Source organism: Microcaecilia unicolor, chromosome 3, assembly GCF_901765095.1.
Source record: "Microcaecilia unicolor chromosome 3, aMicUni1.1, whole genome shotgun sequence".
NCBI lineage: Eukaryota > Metazoa > Chordata > Amphibia > Gymnophiona > Siphonopidae > Microcaecilia > Microcaecilia unicolor.
Window position 1 is genome coordinate 59,088,687 of NC_044033.1, and position 14,695 is coordinate 59,103,381.

At 42.3% G+C, this 14,695-nt stretch overlaps 1 protein-coding gene across 1 annotated transcript in view; it reads right to left on the reverse strand.

Moving 5' to 3' along the window:
- Positions 1–285: 285 nt before the first annotated feature.
- Positions 286–14,695, reverse strand: part of CNIH4 (cornichon family AMPA receptor auxiliary protein 4) — a 39,967-nt gene continuing 25,557 nt past the window's right edge. The window contains exons 4-5 of the mRNA XM_030194640.1: positions 13,124–13,264; positions 286–461 (exon numbers count right to left, since the gene is read on the reverse strand). Of these exons, the coding sequence (XP_030050500.1) occupies positions 434–461; positions 13,124–13,264 (169 nt within the window). The 3' untranslated portion in view covers positions 286–433. The remainder of the gene's footprint in view (positions 462–13,123; positions 13,265–14,695) is intronic.

Here is a 14,695-nt window from a genome sequence, read left to right on the forward strand (position 1 = left end):
CAAGCAGTAACCGGGCGGTAATGACCTACGTGCGTCAAATGCCACTTGACGTGCATCCGAAAATAAAAATTATTTTTTTCGGACGTGCGTCAAAAATGAAATTACCTCAAGACCCACATGGTAGCCAGGCGGTAAATCCATTTTGACGCGCGTAGACTGTTACGCAGCTTAGTAAAAGGGCTCCTAAAGAAACTTTTTATAGAAGGAATAAGTTCTTTTTTTGACTATATCCTATGATAAAAAAAGACTGAAGGAAGGCAAGAGACACTTTCATATCTTTTTAAATATTTTATATGTTAAAAATACAGCCAAAAATCATTTTTATTCAAAAAGGAAAAAAATATATACTGCATAATGCCACTGTTCTAGCTATGATTTAAGGTCTCTCTTGCCGAGCATCTTCTGTACCGCTGACTCACATCCTTGCAAGTTCTCAGTCATTTATTAACGCCAGGATCATACTGTGGAAAGAGAAAAAGGATATATGACAACTCTCCAGAGTACCAATTAGGTAGACCATGGACAAATGCTTGAAAAATATGCATTTAATTTCATGTCATGTGCAGTTCAGCTATAAAGCAGCAGGCACCCCTTCCATCCGCAATCTGCAGCCATAATGGATTTATCTAAGGGAAATCTTGCCTTACCAATCTGCTATATCTCTTTGAAGGGGTGAATAAAGACATAGATAAAGGTGAGTCGGCTGACATTGGGTATCCGGATTTTCAGGAGGCATTTGGCTAAGTACTTGATGAACAACTCCTGAGGGAAATAGTAACAGGAGAAGAACATAAGCATTGCCATACTGGGACAGATCAAAGGTCCATTAAGCCCAGTATCCTGTTTCCAACAATAGTCAATCCAGGACAGGAGGCAGTGTCCTATTGTGGATTAAGAACTGGCTACAAGATTTAACAAAAAACAAAAACACAACAAAATCAAACCAAACCAAACCAGAGAGTACCATTAAGTAATCAATATTCTTAATGGAGACGGGTAAATAGTGAGGTTCCCCAGAGGTCTGTGCTCTCAGTATATTTATAAATAATCTGGAAACTGGAATAATGAACAAGATCAAATTTGCTGATGCCACAACGTTATTCAAAGTTGTTAAATCACAAGAGGATTGTGAAAAATTGCAAGAACACCTTATAAGACTGGAAGTCTAGGCATCCAAATGGCAGATGACAATTAATGTGAGCAGTGCAAAGTGACGCATCTAGGGAAGAGCAGCCCAAACTATAGCTACACGATACAAGGTTCCACATTAGGAGTCAGCACCCGAAAAAAAAAGATTTAGGTGTCATTGTTGATGAGATGTTGAAACCCTCTGCGAAGGTACAACAGCTAAGAAAACAAACAGAATATTAGGAATGATTAGGAAAGGATAGAGAGCAAGACTGAGAACATCATAATAACTTTTGTATTGCTCCACAGCGCGACTGCACCTCAAATACTGTGTGCAATTCTGGTCACCACATCTCAAAAAAGATACAGCAAAAATTAGAAAAGGTACAGAGAAAGGTGACAAAAATGATAAAGGGGATGGGATGAACTCCTTATGAGGAAAGACTAAAGAGGTTAGGGCTCTTCAGCTTGGAGAAGAGAAGGCTGATGGGAGATATGATAGAGGTCTATAAAATACCGAGTGGAGTGGAATGGGTAGACGTGAAATTGCTTGTTTACTCTTTCCAAAAAATTTCAAGACCTAGGGGGCATACAACGAAGCTACTAAGTAGTAAACTTGAAAAATTTTCTTCACTCAATGTATAATTAAACTCTGGAATTTGTTGTCAGAGAATGTGGTAAAAGCAGTTAGCTTAGCAAGGTTTAAAAAAGGATTAGACAAGTTCCTAAAAAAAAAAAAGCTCATAAACCATTATTAAGGTGTAGAGGCCAACAATTTTGGTTTCAGCACAAAAACTAGCCCGAAATCAGGGTTCATTCATGCTTTGGTTTTGCCCACCTAATCTTCCCTGTGACCACTGCCTGCCCCCCCACCTCTACCTGCCAGAGTGAGTCCTCCCAGGCTGGCCACCCCCCCTGCCCTTGTCCACAAACTCTCTGCCCTACCATCAACCGAAGGCCCTCCCTGGGCATACTTTTAAATGCCTTGATGGTCTAGTGGCCTCTTCTGGGCATGAATGATCCCTAGTTGCTCTTGCCCCGGCTGGTTCCTCAGCCAAAATGGCTGCCAGGACTTCCAATGGAGGCCTTGTGAGACTACTTTGGGAGGTCCTAGTAGCCATTTTGTGGCTGGAACTGGCATGAGCAGGAACAATCCTCTAATGGTCCACAAAAGGAAACTAGACCACTGGGGCATTTAAAGGGACGTTTTTGGGTGGGTTTGAGGGTGGAGGGGTTGTAGTCGGGGGGGGGGGGGGGGGGGGAGGTATGCCATTTTCGGTTTCAGCTGAAACTGAATGGCAAATTTCAGCTGCTGATTCAGTTTCGGTCATCCTCTATTAAACATGGACTTGGAACAATCCATTATTTATTCCTGGGATAAGCGCATAATGTCTGTTTTACTCTTGTGGGCTTTTGCTAGGTCTTTGTTACCTGGATTCGTCACTGTTAGAAACAGGATACTGGTCTTGATGGGCCTTTTGTCAGTCCCAGTATTGAAATGCTTAGTTCTTATGTACTAGTTTTATTAATCCTCCTGCCATCCACTGGTGAATTTTGTCCCACAGCTCCCCAACAGTAATAGGACCCGATTGTGCTTCTTCATGGTGCTGGATAAAGCCCACATATTAGTATGATTGTAGTGGTTGACCACTTCCCCATTCCAATTGCTGCCATTATATAACACATACCGCTCAGTACTGACAGGTATGCATACACAAACACTTCTGCTAGCTATTTATTTATTTATGACATTTGTATCCCACAATTATCCCAAACAAGTTCGGGTTCAATATAGCTCACATTAAAAATAGTACATTTGATAACAAATCCAAGTTACATTACTCATAAAGATAGAAACACGTGAATACAATAACAACAACAGATTGCAAAAATCAACAGAAATAGCACATTTTAAAGACTGAACAGAGAGTTAGTTTCTTTCATCAATGACAGATGATCTTAATAAGTAAGTTTCTAGCAATTTGCGAAATGTGAAATAGTCAGTTGTATGACAATCACTTAGGGAGTTCCATCGCTTAGTACATTGATAGGAGAATCCAGTATTATGAATTGTTTTGTATTGAATTTTATTGCAACTTGGGAAGTGGAGAACAAAAAAGTCTCTGGAACATTTCAATGTGTTGCGCATTGGCAACTCAATAAAGCTCTGCATATAAGATGGAGATATGCCATACGTTATTTGATAGGTGAATACAAATAATTTGAAAGTGATGTATGCATTTATTGGAAGCCAATGTAATTTTAGTAATAGTGGAGTCACTTTAGAGTAGCGGGGAGCTTGAGCCACCGTGTTCTGGACAGTTTATAGTTTTCTGATTAGTGTGGTTTTTAGTCCTGCATAGATGGAATTGCAGTAGTCAAACTTAGAACTAGTGACTGGGTCAGAGATCTGAAAATGAACTTGGAAAATATGGGCTCAGTCTTTTTAATTTCCATAGCAATTTAAAGACATTGGATACTACTATGGATACCTGTGGTTCAAGCGATAATTGTTGGTCAATTGTCACTCCTAGGATTTTCATAGTGGACTCTTAATGGATAAGTTATGTTATCAATAATTAAGTTTTTGGTTTGTACTGGATGATAAGCAGTGGTGTGCTGATGTTTCAATCATTATGACATTGCTGCCTGGATGTCTAAGCGCCATCTGAAACTAAACATGACCAAGACTGAACTTCTTATCTTTCCCCCTAAACCAACCTCTCCTCTTCCCCCATTCTCTATTTCTGTGGGTAACACTCTCATCCTTCCTGTCTCATCAGCTCGTAACCTTGGGGTCATCTTCGACTCCTCCCTCTCCTTCTCTGCACATAATCAACAGACTGCTAAAACCTGTCGTTTCTTTCTCTATAATATCAGCAAAATTCGCCCTTTCCTTTCTGAGCACACTACAAGAACCCTCATCCACGCTCTTATCACATCTCGCTTAGACTATTGCAACTTGCTTCTCACAGGTCTCCCACTTAGCCATCTCTCTCCTCTTCAATCTGTTCAAAATTCTGCTGCACGACTAATATTCCACCAGGGTCGTTATGCTCATATTAGCCCTCTCCTCAAGTCACTTCACTGGCTGCCTATCTGTTTCCGCATACAGTTCAGACTGCTCTTATTGACCTATAAGTGCATTCACTCTGCAGCTCCTCAGTACCTCAACACTCTCATCTCTCCCTACATTCCTCCCCGGGAACTCCGTTCACTGGGTAAATCTCTCTTATCTGCACCCTTCTCCTCCATTGCTAACTCCAGACTCCATTCCTTTTATCTTGCTGCACCATATGCCTGGAATAGACTTCCTGAGCCGGTACGTCAAGCTCCATCTCTGACCGTCTTCAAATCTAAGCTAAAAGCCCACCTTTTTGATGCTGCTTTTAACTCCTAACCCTTGTTCACTTATTCAGAATCCTTATGTTATCATCCTCACTTTAATATTCCCTTATCTCTTGTTTGTCCTGTTTGTCTGTCCTAATCAGATTGTAAGCTCTGTCGAGCAGGGACTGTCTCTTCATGTTCAAGTGTACAGCGCTGCGTACGTGCAGTAGAGCTATAGAAATGATAAGTAGTAGTAGTAGTAGTATTAAGATAAACTGTTATCAACCAACAATCTTTTATAGCAAAATGCACAACATAACATGACCAACCCTCCTCCCCCCTACCCCCCCTCTTCTCCCACAATCCAAGCACAAAATAAGGCAGTCCAGCGTTACCTTTCCATGTCTTAGAACTAGGCAAAAATCAGAAGTTCAATATATGTCCCATAGCTGTAGGAGTAAGGGTCTCCTAAAAGGGGGCTCATCTATGTTGAAATCTTAGAGCTCTGGCAGGGGAAGAGTTATTCACCTCTAGTCTCTCAAGTCGCATCAAAAGCAGCATTTGTCCTCGCCAATACTGAACTGATGAGGTATTTGTTGTCAACCATCCTGAAAGTATTGTTTTCTTAGCAATAATTATGGCCCTCTCAACAAAGTCTCTGTATCCTTGTGGTATGGGCGGTCCAAGTCTGGGGTGTCCAAATAACAACAGTTGGTCATAGTGCCACCCTACCGACCATATTTTTGAAATCTGTTTCACTATGAGTTTTCAAAAAGTTGTTACATTTGGTCAATTCCAAAACACGTGTCCCAAAGTTGCACCCTCTGCTCCACACTTCATGCACGCTCCATCAGGCGATAGGCCCATATGGAAAGCCCGTCGTGGAGAAACATATGCCCGCAAAGCAAACTTATATTGTAGTTCCCAATAGGCTGTCACCATAGTGCTCTTCTTCAATCCTATGACATGCACTTTATACGTGTTTGAGGATATTACAGTGCCTAAGTCCTCAGTTCATGCCTTAGCCAGCCTATCAAAGTCCAGCTCTGTTGTCAAGTCTTTAATATGTCTGTGATGAAATGACAATGGTACTTTCTGTTGCGCGCTCAATGAGAACGCAGTAGCCAGTTCCTCTTACACATCCTCAGTTAAAGATTCCCATGGTAGGCTGGCAATATAATGCTTTAATTGATGATAATGAAATCATCCGTTGGCATTAAGTAGGATTGTTTTTGTAGCTCCACAAACGTTTTGATCCGTCCTTCCTCTGTTAAGGCCTATACCAAGTAAACCAAGCCTCTTTGACGCCATCTGTGAAATGCCCCATGTAGTTGTCCTGGAGGAAAGTCTGGGTTGCCACAAATAGGTAGAAATGGTGTTACTTTAGCTGAAAAATGGTGATGCAGACATATCCAGCGCCACACTGCTCTAGCAGTCAGGAGGATGTGGGTGGCCTTTAGTACTGGGGGTACTTTCCCTCCTGCCGCATGCAGTAAGTAACTGAAATGTACATCTCTGAACAGATTTGTCTCTATCGTGGTAGGAGTAAAGTCATGTGTGGCCTGAAACCAATCGTTGATATGCCTCATACCACTTGCGATTGTCAGATGTCATAAATTCAAAAGTCCTAAACCTCCATATTCCACCGGAATCTGCAGGGTGGACAGCGGTAGTCTCGCTCTCTTCCCCCGCCAGAGAAATCTTTGCAACATATGATTTAGTTTCTTTTCATCTTTACTTGAAAGATACAATGGTAAAATTTGAAAGGTATACAACCAACCATCGGGGGGCAATCATCATATTGTACAAAGCTATCCGCCCCAAAAGGGACAGCGGGTATGCTTGCCACATCTGTAATCTCACACAAGTTTCCGTAAGCATTTTAGAAACATTCACGGTGTATAAGCGACATATAATTTGGAATATTCACCCCTAAATATTTTATAGCCTCTCCTGCCCATGTTATAGCAAGGCCTCCTATCCAACGAAAACTGTCTCCCTGCAGTTCCGACAGGGCCCAGGATTTTTGGAGATTTAACGTAAAGCCTGATAAATGACCATAATAATCAACTACTCGCAATAATACAGGGAGTGATCTCTCGTTATCACCAATAGATCATCAGCAAAGGCCCCCCCAGACTTAACTAGGCGCGTCAATAGTGATCCTGCTCTGTCACCGAACCTCTGGAGTTTGTATTTTTGATAAAAGAGGGACCGAGTGGCATGTTCATGTAAGAGAGAATTCAAAGCTATCTGCACCGCCTACAGCTGTTCCTGCGTGTTAACATTTGGTGTCTTTATATATGTTTTCTTTGCTTTTTTTAGTTTCAATTCTAAGTGTAATATTGCTTTAGCCTGTTTCCTGTTACGGGCCTGTACATAAGCTATTATGTCCCCTCACAGAACAGCCTTGGCTGTCATCCAAAAGAGGGTCGGGTGCTCCCTGTGCTGCTCATTAAAGCACGCAAACTCGCTCCATTTTAGATTAAGGTATTGAGCAAATTCTTAATTATGATAAAGGTACGCTGGGAACCACCACCCTGTCTTAGCCTGATAATACTGCGGGGCTTCTATGTCCGCCCACACTAAGGCATGGTCTGAAATTTCCTCAGGGCCTATACCTGTAGCCAGTACCCAGGGGAACGCTGTCCGATCCACTAGTATGTAATTCTATGCGGGAGAGGGTGCCGTGCGCTCTAGGTAAGTGCGTAAAATCCCTCTCTCCTGGGTACAGGGACCTCCAAACATCAATCAAGTTCAGCGTGCGCATAAAGGAGGGGAGGACTCGACCCCGGATTCCGCCCTCTGGCGCAGTCCTAGGCACCGAACAATCCAGAGATCGGTCCAAGACTAAAGTCTCCTAAAATCATCAACTTAGTGAATGATAGGGGGCGCAAAGTTGTATTATTGTTTGGTAAAATGCTGGCATGTATGTGTTAGGGCCATAAAGAGCCAAGACCAAGTAGTCTCTATTTTGTAACCAAAGATGAATCAGGACATACCTCCCCAGTGGGTCTTTCGCTACCAATTCTGCCCATGATGCTATCCCTTTTCTAATCAATATCGCCACCCCCCTTTTTCACCCTTCTGTGAAGGCTGAAAACACCTCTCCCACCCACGCACGGCGCAATTTCTGATGCTCCTCCTCCGAGAGATGAGTCTCTTGTAAGCAGGCAATGTCCACTCTGTGCCTCTGTAGAGCTGTTAATATTTTTGCCCGCTTCACCGGGGTTGTTACACCTCCAACATTCCATATTATGAACCATGTTGATTTAGCCTTCATATCTGCTCATAGTTTGGGGGGGGCACATCTACTAACAATATAAACTGAACCCAAATCCCGGGCACCCAGCCCCACCCAGGATCCCTTCCATGGTCTATTTGCCTAGTTCTACAAAAGAAGGTTATATGGGGTTGCATACATAATATGATCAGGTAACGTCTCTTTGTTACGCTTCTCCATTTTTGTAATATTGCCAAGTTTCTCAAATTGATATCCCTACCCTCCCCCCTCCCTCCTTGTCTCCCACCCCAACCATCAACTACTTCCCTTCCCCATACCACCCCATAGCAATCTCCCACTCCTTGAGCAAGAGGTTAGAGATCTTAGTGATAAATGGGCCCCTCCCCCACCCCACCCAACCACTGCGCTACTGAATCAACTCTGATCTCAGTCGTTACACAAAAACCTCTTTAGTTACTCTAGCAACTTTGGTAAGCAATATTGCTGCTACTTAGCCTGTGAGAGAGAGAAAAAAATTGTTCATTTATACATCCACCTATGCGTATCATTGCTCTATATCTATTCCCAACGCTTCAAGTCAGCAACAGACTTACACTCCTCTATGTCTTTGCTAACGCATTACTCTTTCTGCTAAATAAATACACAAATACACATTATTTTTCCATAGCTATTGCAAACGCTTCAAAACAGTAGCAGCGCTATACTTCTATCTCTTGGCTAGTTTTTACTCTTATGTTTTGCCTTTGTGGGAGTACTACTTAGTCATTTATTCTGCCTTCTAGGTAACTTCTTCACAACAAGAAGTTTCTGCTGGCCTGTAAGTCCAGAAATTTAATCGTTTAGGTGGCACTGCTTGCAATAAGGCCGTTTTCAGTGATGAAGGACTGCGCTTCTCCTGGAGTCCCAAAATTGTGCCAAGCACCATTGTGTATAATCTTTAATTGGACAGGATAAATTAGAATGAATCTTTTCTGAGCATCTGCTAACATTTTACAAACAGGTCCGAATAGCCGTCGCCGCTCTTGGAGTGCAATCGAGTAATCCTGAAATATCTTTATAGGTGATCCCTCATAATATTGTTCCACTTTATCCTGGATCCCCTTAATATTGCCGTTTTGTGGATGAAGTTGTGGATTTTTACGACTACCCATGGTTGGTTTGCTTGGCTCTGTCTTTGGCCTATTCTGTGTGCCCGCTCAAGGCACATGGGCCTACACTGTCTGAGAGCGCAAATTCTGACTTCATCCAACGTTCCAACAGCGTAGGCAATGTTTGATCTGGTAAGTTTCTGGAATGCCTACAATCCGCAGGTTAGACCTTCTGGATCTATTCTCTAAATCATCAAAGTGTTTCGCGTGCTCCTGCAGCACTTTCTGAAGCTTGTCTAGTTTCCCCGAAGTTTCCACTCCCATGTTCTCCGTTGCCGACACCCTCTGCTCTAGCTCTTCGGTCCACCGGATAGTGTCTTCCAGCAATTCCTCTAGGCTGGAAATCTGTCCCGAGAGCTGCTGCAGTTGTGGTTCCAGCACTGTTTTTACCGCCTCGGTAATCTGCTGCAATTGCAGGGTTGTGAACAGCGGTGGAGGCGGGGATGGGCTCGCCGCCATCTTGGAATCCATGACTCCTCAAGCTTTCTCTTGATCTTTTTTACTAGATTTCCCAGGCATTGCCGTTGTATTCCATATCACAAACTCATCCATACACAAGAGTTGTAATATGGACAGTCAAACTATTTTCAGGAAATTACCGTGATCGGGCGGGTTGAGGAGGCCCAGAAGGAGAGCTCGCGCACGTCCTCTCTCATCAAGTGGTCACATAATCTCTCCATTAGTGGTGTGCTGATAAATTTTTACCTCTCTTTCTCTGGGTGTAGCATTGCAATTTGGGGGGGGGGGGGAGAGGAACTCGGGGGTGGACTGGGGGGCAATGCATTCCTCCCCCCCCTCCCCACCCTTGTACAGGTGCACTAGGTTTTCCTTTGCTGCCAGGGATGCTGAGCCCCGCAACCTAATAAATGGACTGCCACTGCTTGTTTCTGGCTCTGAGCAGCATGCCGGGACTTCTTGCACATTCTCAGAGCATGCACAAGAAATCCCAGCCTGCTGCACAGAGCTGGAAACAAGCAGCGAGAAGTGGCGGAAGTCTATTTATTTGGCTGGCGGGGCTTAGCAAAACCAAAAACCTGTATATATGTATGTAACTTATATTATATTGGTACAAAGGATGTGTGTAGCCACCAATTTACAATCTGCATGTCTTACCAAATAAATAATCCAAATAACATCAAATAAAATCCAAAAGGGTCATTAAAAAATGTAAAATATTGTAAGAAAAAAAAGAAAGTGAAATCAGGTGCAAAAATACACTGCCATGAAAAAAAAGCATTAGAATACTTTAATGACCTTAAAATACTGCTTTAAAAAACTGGCTATAAAATGCCATAGAACGTCAACAAGAATGCTCCTAAGAATCTGCAAGACTGAATATCCTGCCTTCTATGCTCATATTGCAATCCTCACTCCTAATCCCCCCACAAACATGTCTAATAATACTGAACACGTAATTGGATAGCAAGACACACCAAATAGGCACCAGATGATAATGGTGCTGTGTATGAAAAAAAAAACCCAAAGCACCACTGCGCTACCAACTAATTAACTTTGATGCATACTACTACTACTACTTATTTCTAAAGCGCTACTAGACGTACGCAGCGCTGTACACCTGAACATGAAGAGACAGTCCCTGCTCGACAGAGCTTACAATCTAATTAGGACAGACAGAACAAACAAGAGATGAGGGAATATTAAAGTGAGGATGAGACCAGTGTGCAGAAGTTACAGGTAGACTTTGAATGTGAATGTCTGTCTCCATTTTAGAGATACCTGGTCGCAATGCTGCTCTTGAAACTGTCCCTGATAGGAAAAGAGGAATAGTGTGTTGAGGAGGGGAAGGTGGGGTGGAGGGGCGGGATACTCGTTTGTGGAGGGAGAGGGGAAGGGACACTAAAGGGGGGAAAAACTTTGTGATTGATGGTTGATGTTATCCTTTGGTCGTTGTTATAATTGTTACGATTCTGGTATTGGGAAGCTGTCATTGACTAATGTTGTGTTTGTCTTTCCTGCCATCAATAAAAAAGATTGAAACAAAGTGAGGATGATAAAATATGGGTTCTGAACAAAGTGAATAAAGGTTAGGAGTTAAAAGCAGCATCGAAAAGGTGGGCTTTTAGCTTAGATTTGAAGACGGACAGAGATGGAGCTTGACGTACCGGCTCAGGAAATCTATTCCAGGCATATGGTGCAGCAAGATAAAAGGAACAGAGTCTGGAGTGAGCAGTGGAGGAGAAGGGTACAGATAAGAGAGATTTATCCAGTGAACGGAGTTCCCGGGGAGGAATGTAGGGAGAGATGAGAGTGGAGAGGTACTGAGGAGCTGCAGAGTGAATGCACTTATAGGTCAATAAGAGGAGTTTGAACTGTATGCGGAAACGGATAGGAAGCCAGTGAAGTGACTTGAAGAGAGGGCTAATATGAGCATAACGACACTGGCAAAATATTAGTCGTGCAGCAGAATTTTGTTATATATTAATAAAATTAATATAGCCGCTTATCAAGCTCAGCAAAGAGTAACCATTATTATACTTAAAAAAATGTATCCAATGTGCTTGTAAAAACACTGTTCAATAGAGTAAACAAATCGCATGATAAAATATACAAAAGATACGGGCATATTTAAATTACAAAACGATCTGGGCATATATAACAGAAAAGGCTCACAAAATAATCTTTAAACAGCTTGCCACTGTGATTAGCAGCTCAGCAAAACAAAACAAATTGCGTTGTTCCATATCCAAAGATTCTACCGCTGACACAGAAGGTATCTGCAAGCGGGGCTGACAGTGAAGAGCCTGCGTTTTTGATCCTGCAGGCCTTGATTATGCACAGTTGTGCAAGGTCCCGCGCTGGCAGAGCTTGCATTTACCATATTTGTGTGACAGTGGTAGCTTCAAGTTCAGAAGCACCTGCAAGCCGGTAAGGAGAATCGCAGACACTGCAAGGGGCAGGGGTGGAGATAGGGGAGAAGAGAAAGACCAGAGATGTTGTACAAACTTGACTATAAGCTGAGATCCCAATTTTAGGGCTTTTTTTAAAGCACTCAAATCTTGGCTTACAGTCAAGTAAATATGGTAACAACCAGCTCGCAAAATTGCTCTGAAGTTAACCGGCTCTGCAGAGCCAGTGCGAGCCGGCTCCAGCACACCACTGATAATAAGGATTTGTTAGTATTAGGAATGTAGTTTATTCTCTATTAAGTTTTAGTTTGAAATTGCTGGCCCAGGTTTCCATCAAATCTAGCCCTGATTTGATTTTTGTTTTAATTTCTTTGATGTCCTTTACAAAAGAGATATAAATGGTAACCCTCATCAGTGTACATGAAAGAGTGAAATCCACTGGATTCAATTATGTTGCCTAATGATGCCATCATTATATTGAATAGGACGGGGGAAAGAGGGGAACCCTGTGGTACACCACATTTGGGGGACCAAGGAGAGGAGATTAGGCCCGACTAATCCAGTAGAGAGCCATAGAAAGGTCCCAAGCAGTAGTCTACACCAGTGTTTCTCAACCTAGTATTCTGGACACACATAGCAAGTCAGGTTTTCAGGATATCTGCGATGAAGATCCATGAGAGAGATTTGCATACTGAGGCAATACATGTAAATCTCTCTCATGCTCATCTTCATTGTGCATATTCTGAAAACCTGACTTGTAGGATATGCCCTGAAGACTGGGTTGAGAAGCAGTGGCCTACACAGTGGTAGGCTTTGCATACTCTAAGAACAGAGAGGATATCAAAAGGTGAAGAGCAGTTACAAAGACATAGGGAGTGGCCATTGGTGAAGGCAGAAGTGCTTGTGTGACCGTGTAAGTGAGCGACAATTGATAAGGTGCCATTTTTGAAGAAAGCAGAACCGATGCTGCCAGGTACAATGCAAGGGCTCTATTGAAGTGGTCTGTATGTTTGAGAGAGCAAAGTCAATGGTTGAAGGAGCAAGTGAAAGGATGACATGGAGGCGCTGTGGTGCCTCAAAGGGGATTTTAAAAAATCTGTACGTGGAACTGAAGATGAACAGGCTGAGAGGGCAGCAGCGAGACTGTCAGTATATGTGTGTATCAGATGATAGCTGGTAAGAGACAGTGAACAAAAAGACGGTTGTGCACATACTTATGCCATTAAAACCGAATTACACCTGCAGCCTGATACATATGAAAACATGGAGTGTATGCAAGTCTCTTTTTAAAGTTGTCTGCTTCCAGCTCTACCCAGGCCCTCTTCATCAAGGTGTTAGACAAATTCCCCAATTTCAAATACATTCAAGAAAGAGTTTCAGGATGTAGCTTAGTGTTTGGCACTCACCTGTAAAGGTAGATAAAGAAGCAGAGCAGGTGAAAGCCCAGCTTGATCATGGCCTCTTTCATGTGGGCCTTCAGCTGCCCTCGATTGTGAATCTCTGTAGGGTCAAACACACCCAAATTGCCACTTGGCACCATAATAAACCTGAAAACAGATTGAAGAGAAATAAACACGCTGATTACTGGCTTCAATCTTTGGTCTGATCTAAAAGGAGGCACCACCACCACCACCACGGATGGAAGAATTAGAACAAGAGAGTAGAAATCAAAGGAAATAAGACAGTCAGTTTTCTAAAAAAAAAAAAAGCAAAAAACCAGCAACATTTAAATTTTAAAAAGAAGACTTTTTATGTGTCATTTTAAGTTCCTTAATTATTCCACTCAGAATGTCCAACAATACAAGATGCAATGGTATACTAACAATATTTCAACACAACGGCAGTAAACCTTTTCTAACTTAGCCTTTAACCCCTCCCCCATCCCCCCCAATAATCCCAACCTACCCATATACAATACATTCTAAACAAAAGTCAATTCTCCAGATTCCCAGAACAGTCTCTCATGTAGTGGTTTTAGGGTGATTAAATCTACTGGACGCTGTCCCCCTCCCCCAAGTTTATTTACAAAATTTTTAATGATAGTACGCATTGTACAAATAGCATCAAAAAACAACAAACAGAATTATTATTGCTGTATAATAAGATAATAGGAGCAGTGCACAAGCCACAGGTAAACAAACAATCTAATACCAGGACCAACAGTTTAAGATAGGAAGTAGTGCATAAGATATAGTAAAAGACAGGCTTGAAGCTTTTTTTTTCTTTTTTAAGTAAAGTGCACTCAATTTAAGTGCACGTCGGATAAGCGAATGCTCTGTTTAACTGCATGCCATACTTCGGTCCCATTTTTGGCGCCATCAATTTCTATGGGGCCAAACTTCGGTTTAGCGCACCACTGATAAGTGCAAGATTCACTTATATGCTTGGTTTAAGACTGCTCCTCTGCAGGAAAGACTCCGCATAAGCGCAAGCACAGAATACGGAAGCCGAGTGGCTCGTGACAAAGGGGCGGTAAATTTGAAATCTCGTTGGTTAACTGCCACAGGCAGAATAAGCAAAAGAATGTTGTTAGAGTGTACACTGGAGTCGTCATTGTTGCGCAACTGTAAGACTTTAACACTGGCTGAATGAACAGAAGTTCTTAAAAAATTAGAAAACAAAGTCAAGCATCTATTGCTAAATAATATGGTGTCAATCCCAGTCAAATTTCACGTATCTTGAAGCAGAAAGATCAGCTTCTGAAGACTGACAAAACAATACAAATACACACAGGAAATGAAAATGGGCAGTAAAAGCTGAGGAGGTATAAGAAGCTCTTCTTGGGTGGTTTTCTCAAGTCAGGAGTAGACAGTTTCCTGTCAGTGGTCCACTGCTTATGGAGAAAGCTAATCAGCTAGATGAAAGTCTTGGACTAACTGAATTCAAAGTCACTGTTGAATGGTTGGAAAGATGGAAGGAGAGGAACAACATAAAATTCAAGAAACAGCATGGTGGAAAAACAAGACGCTGATGACTTT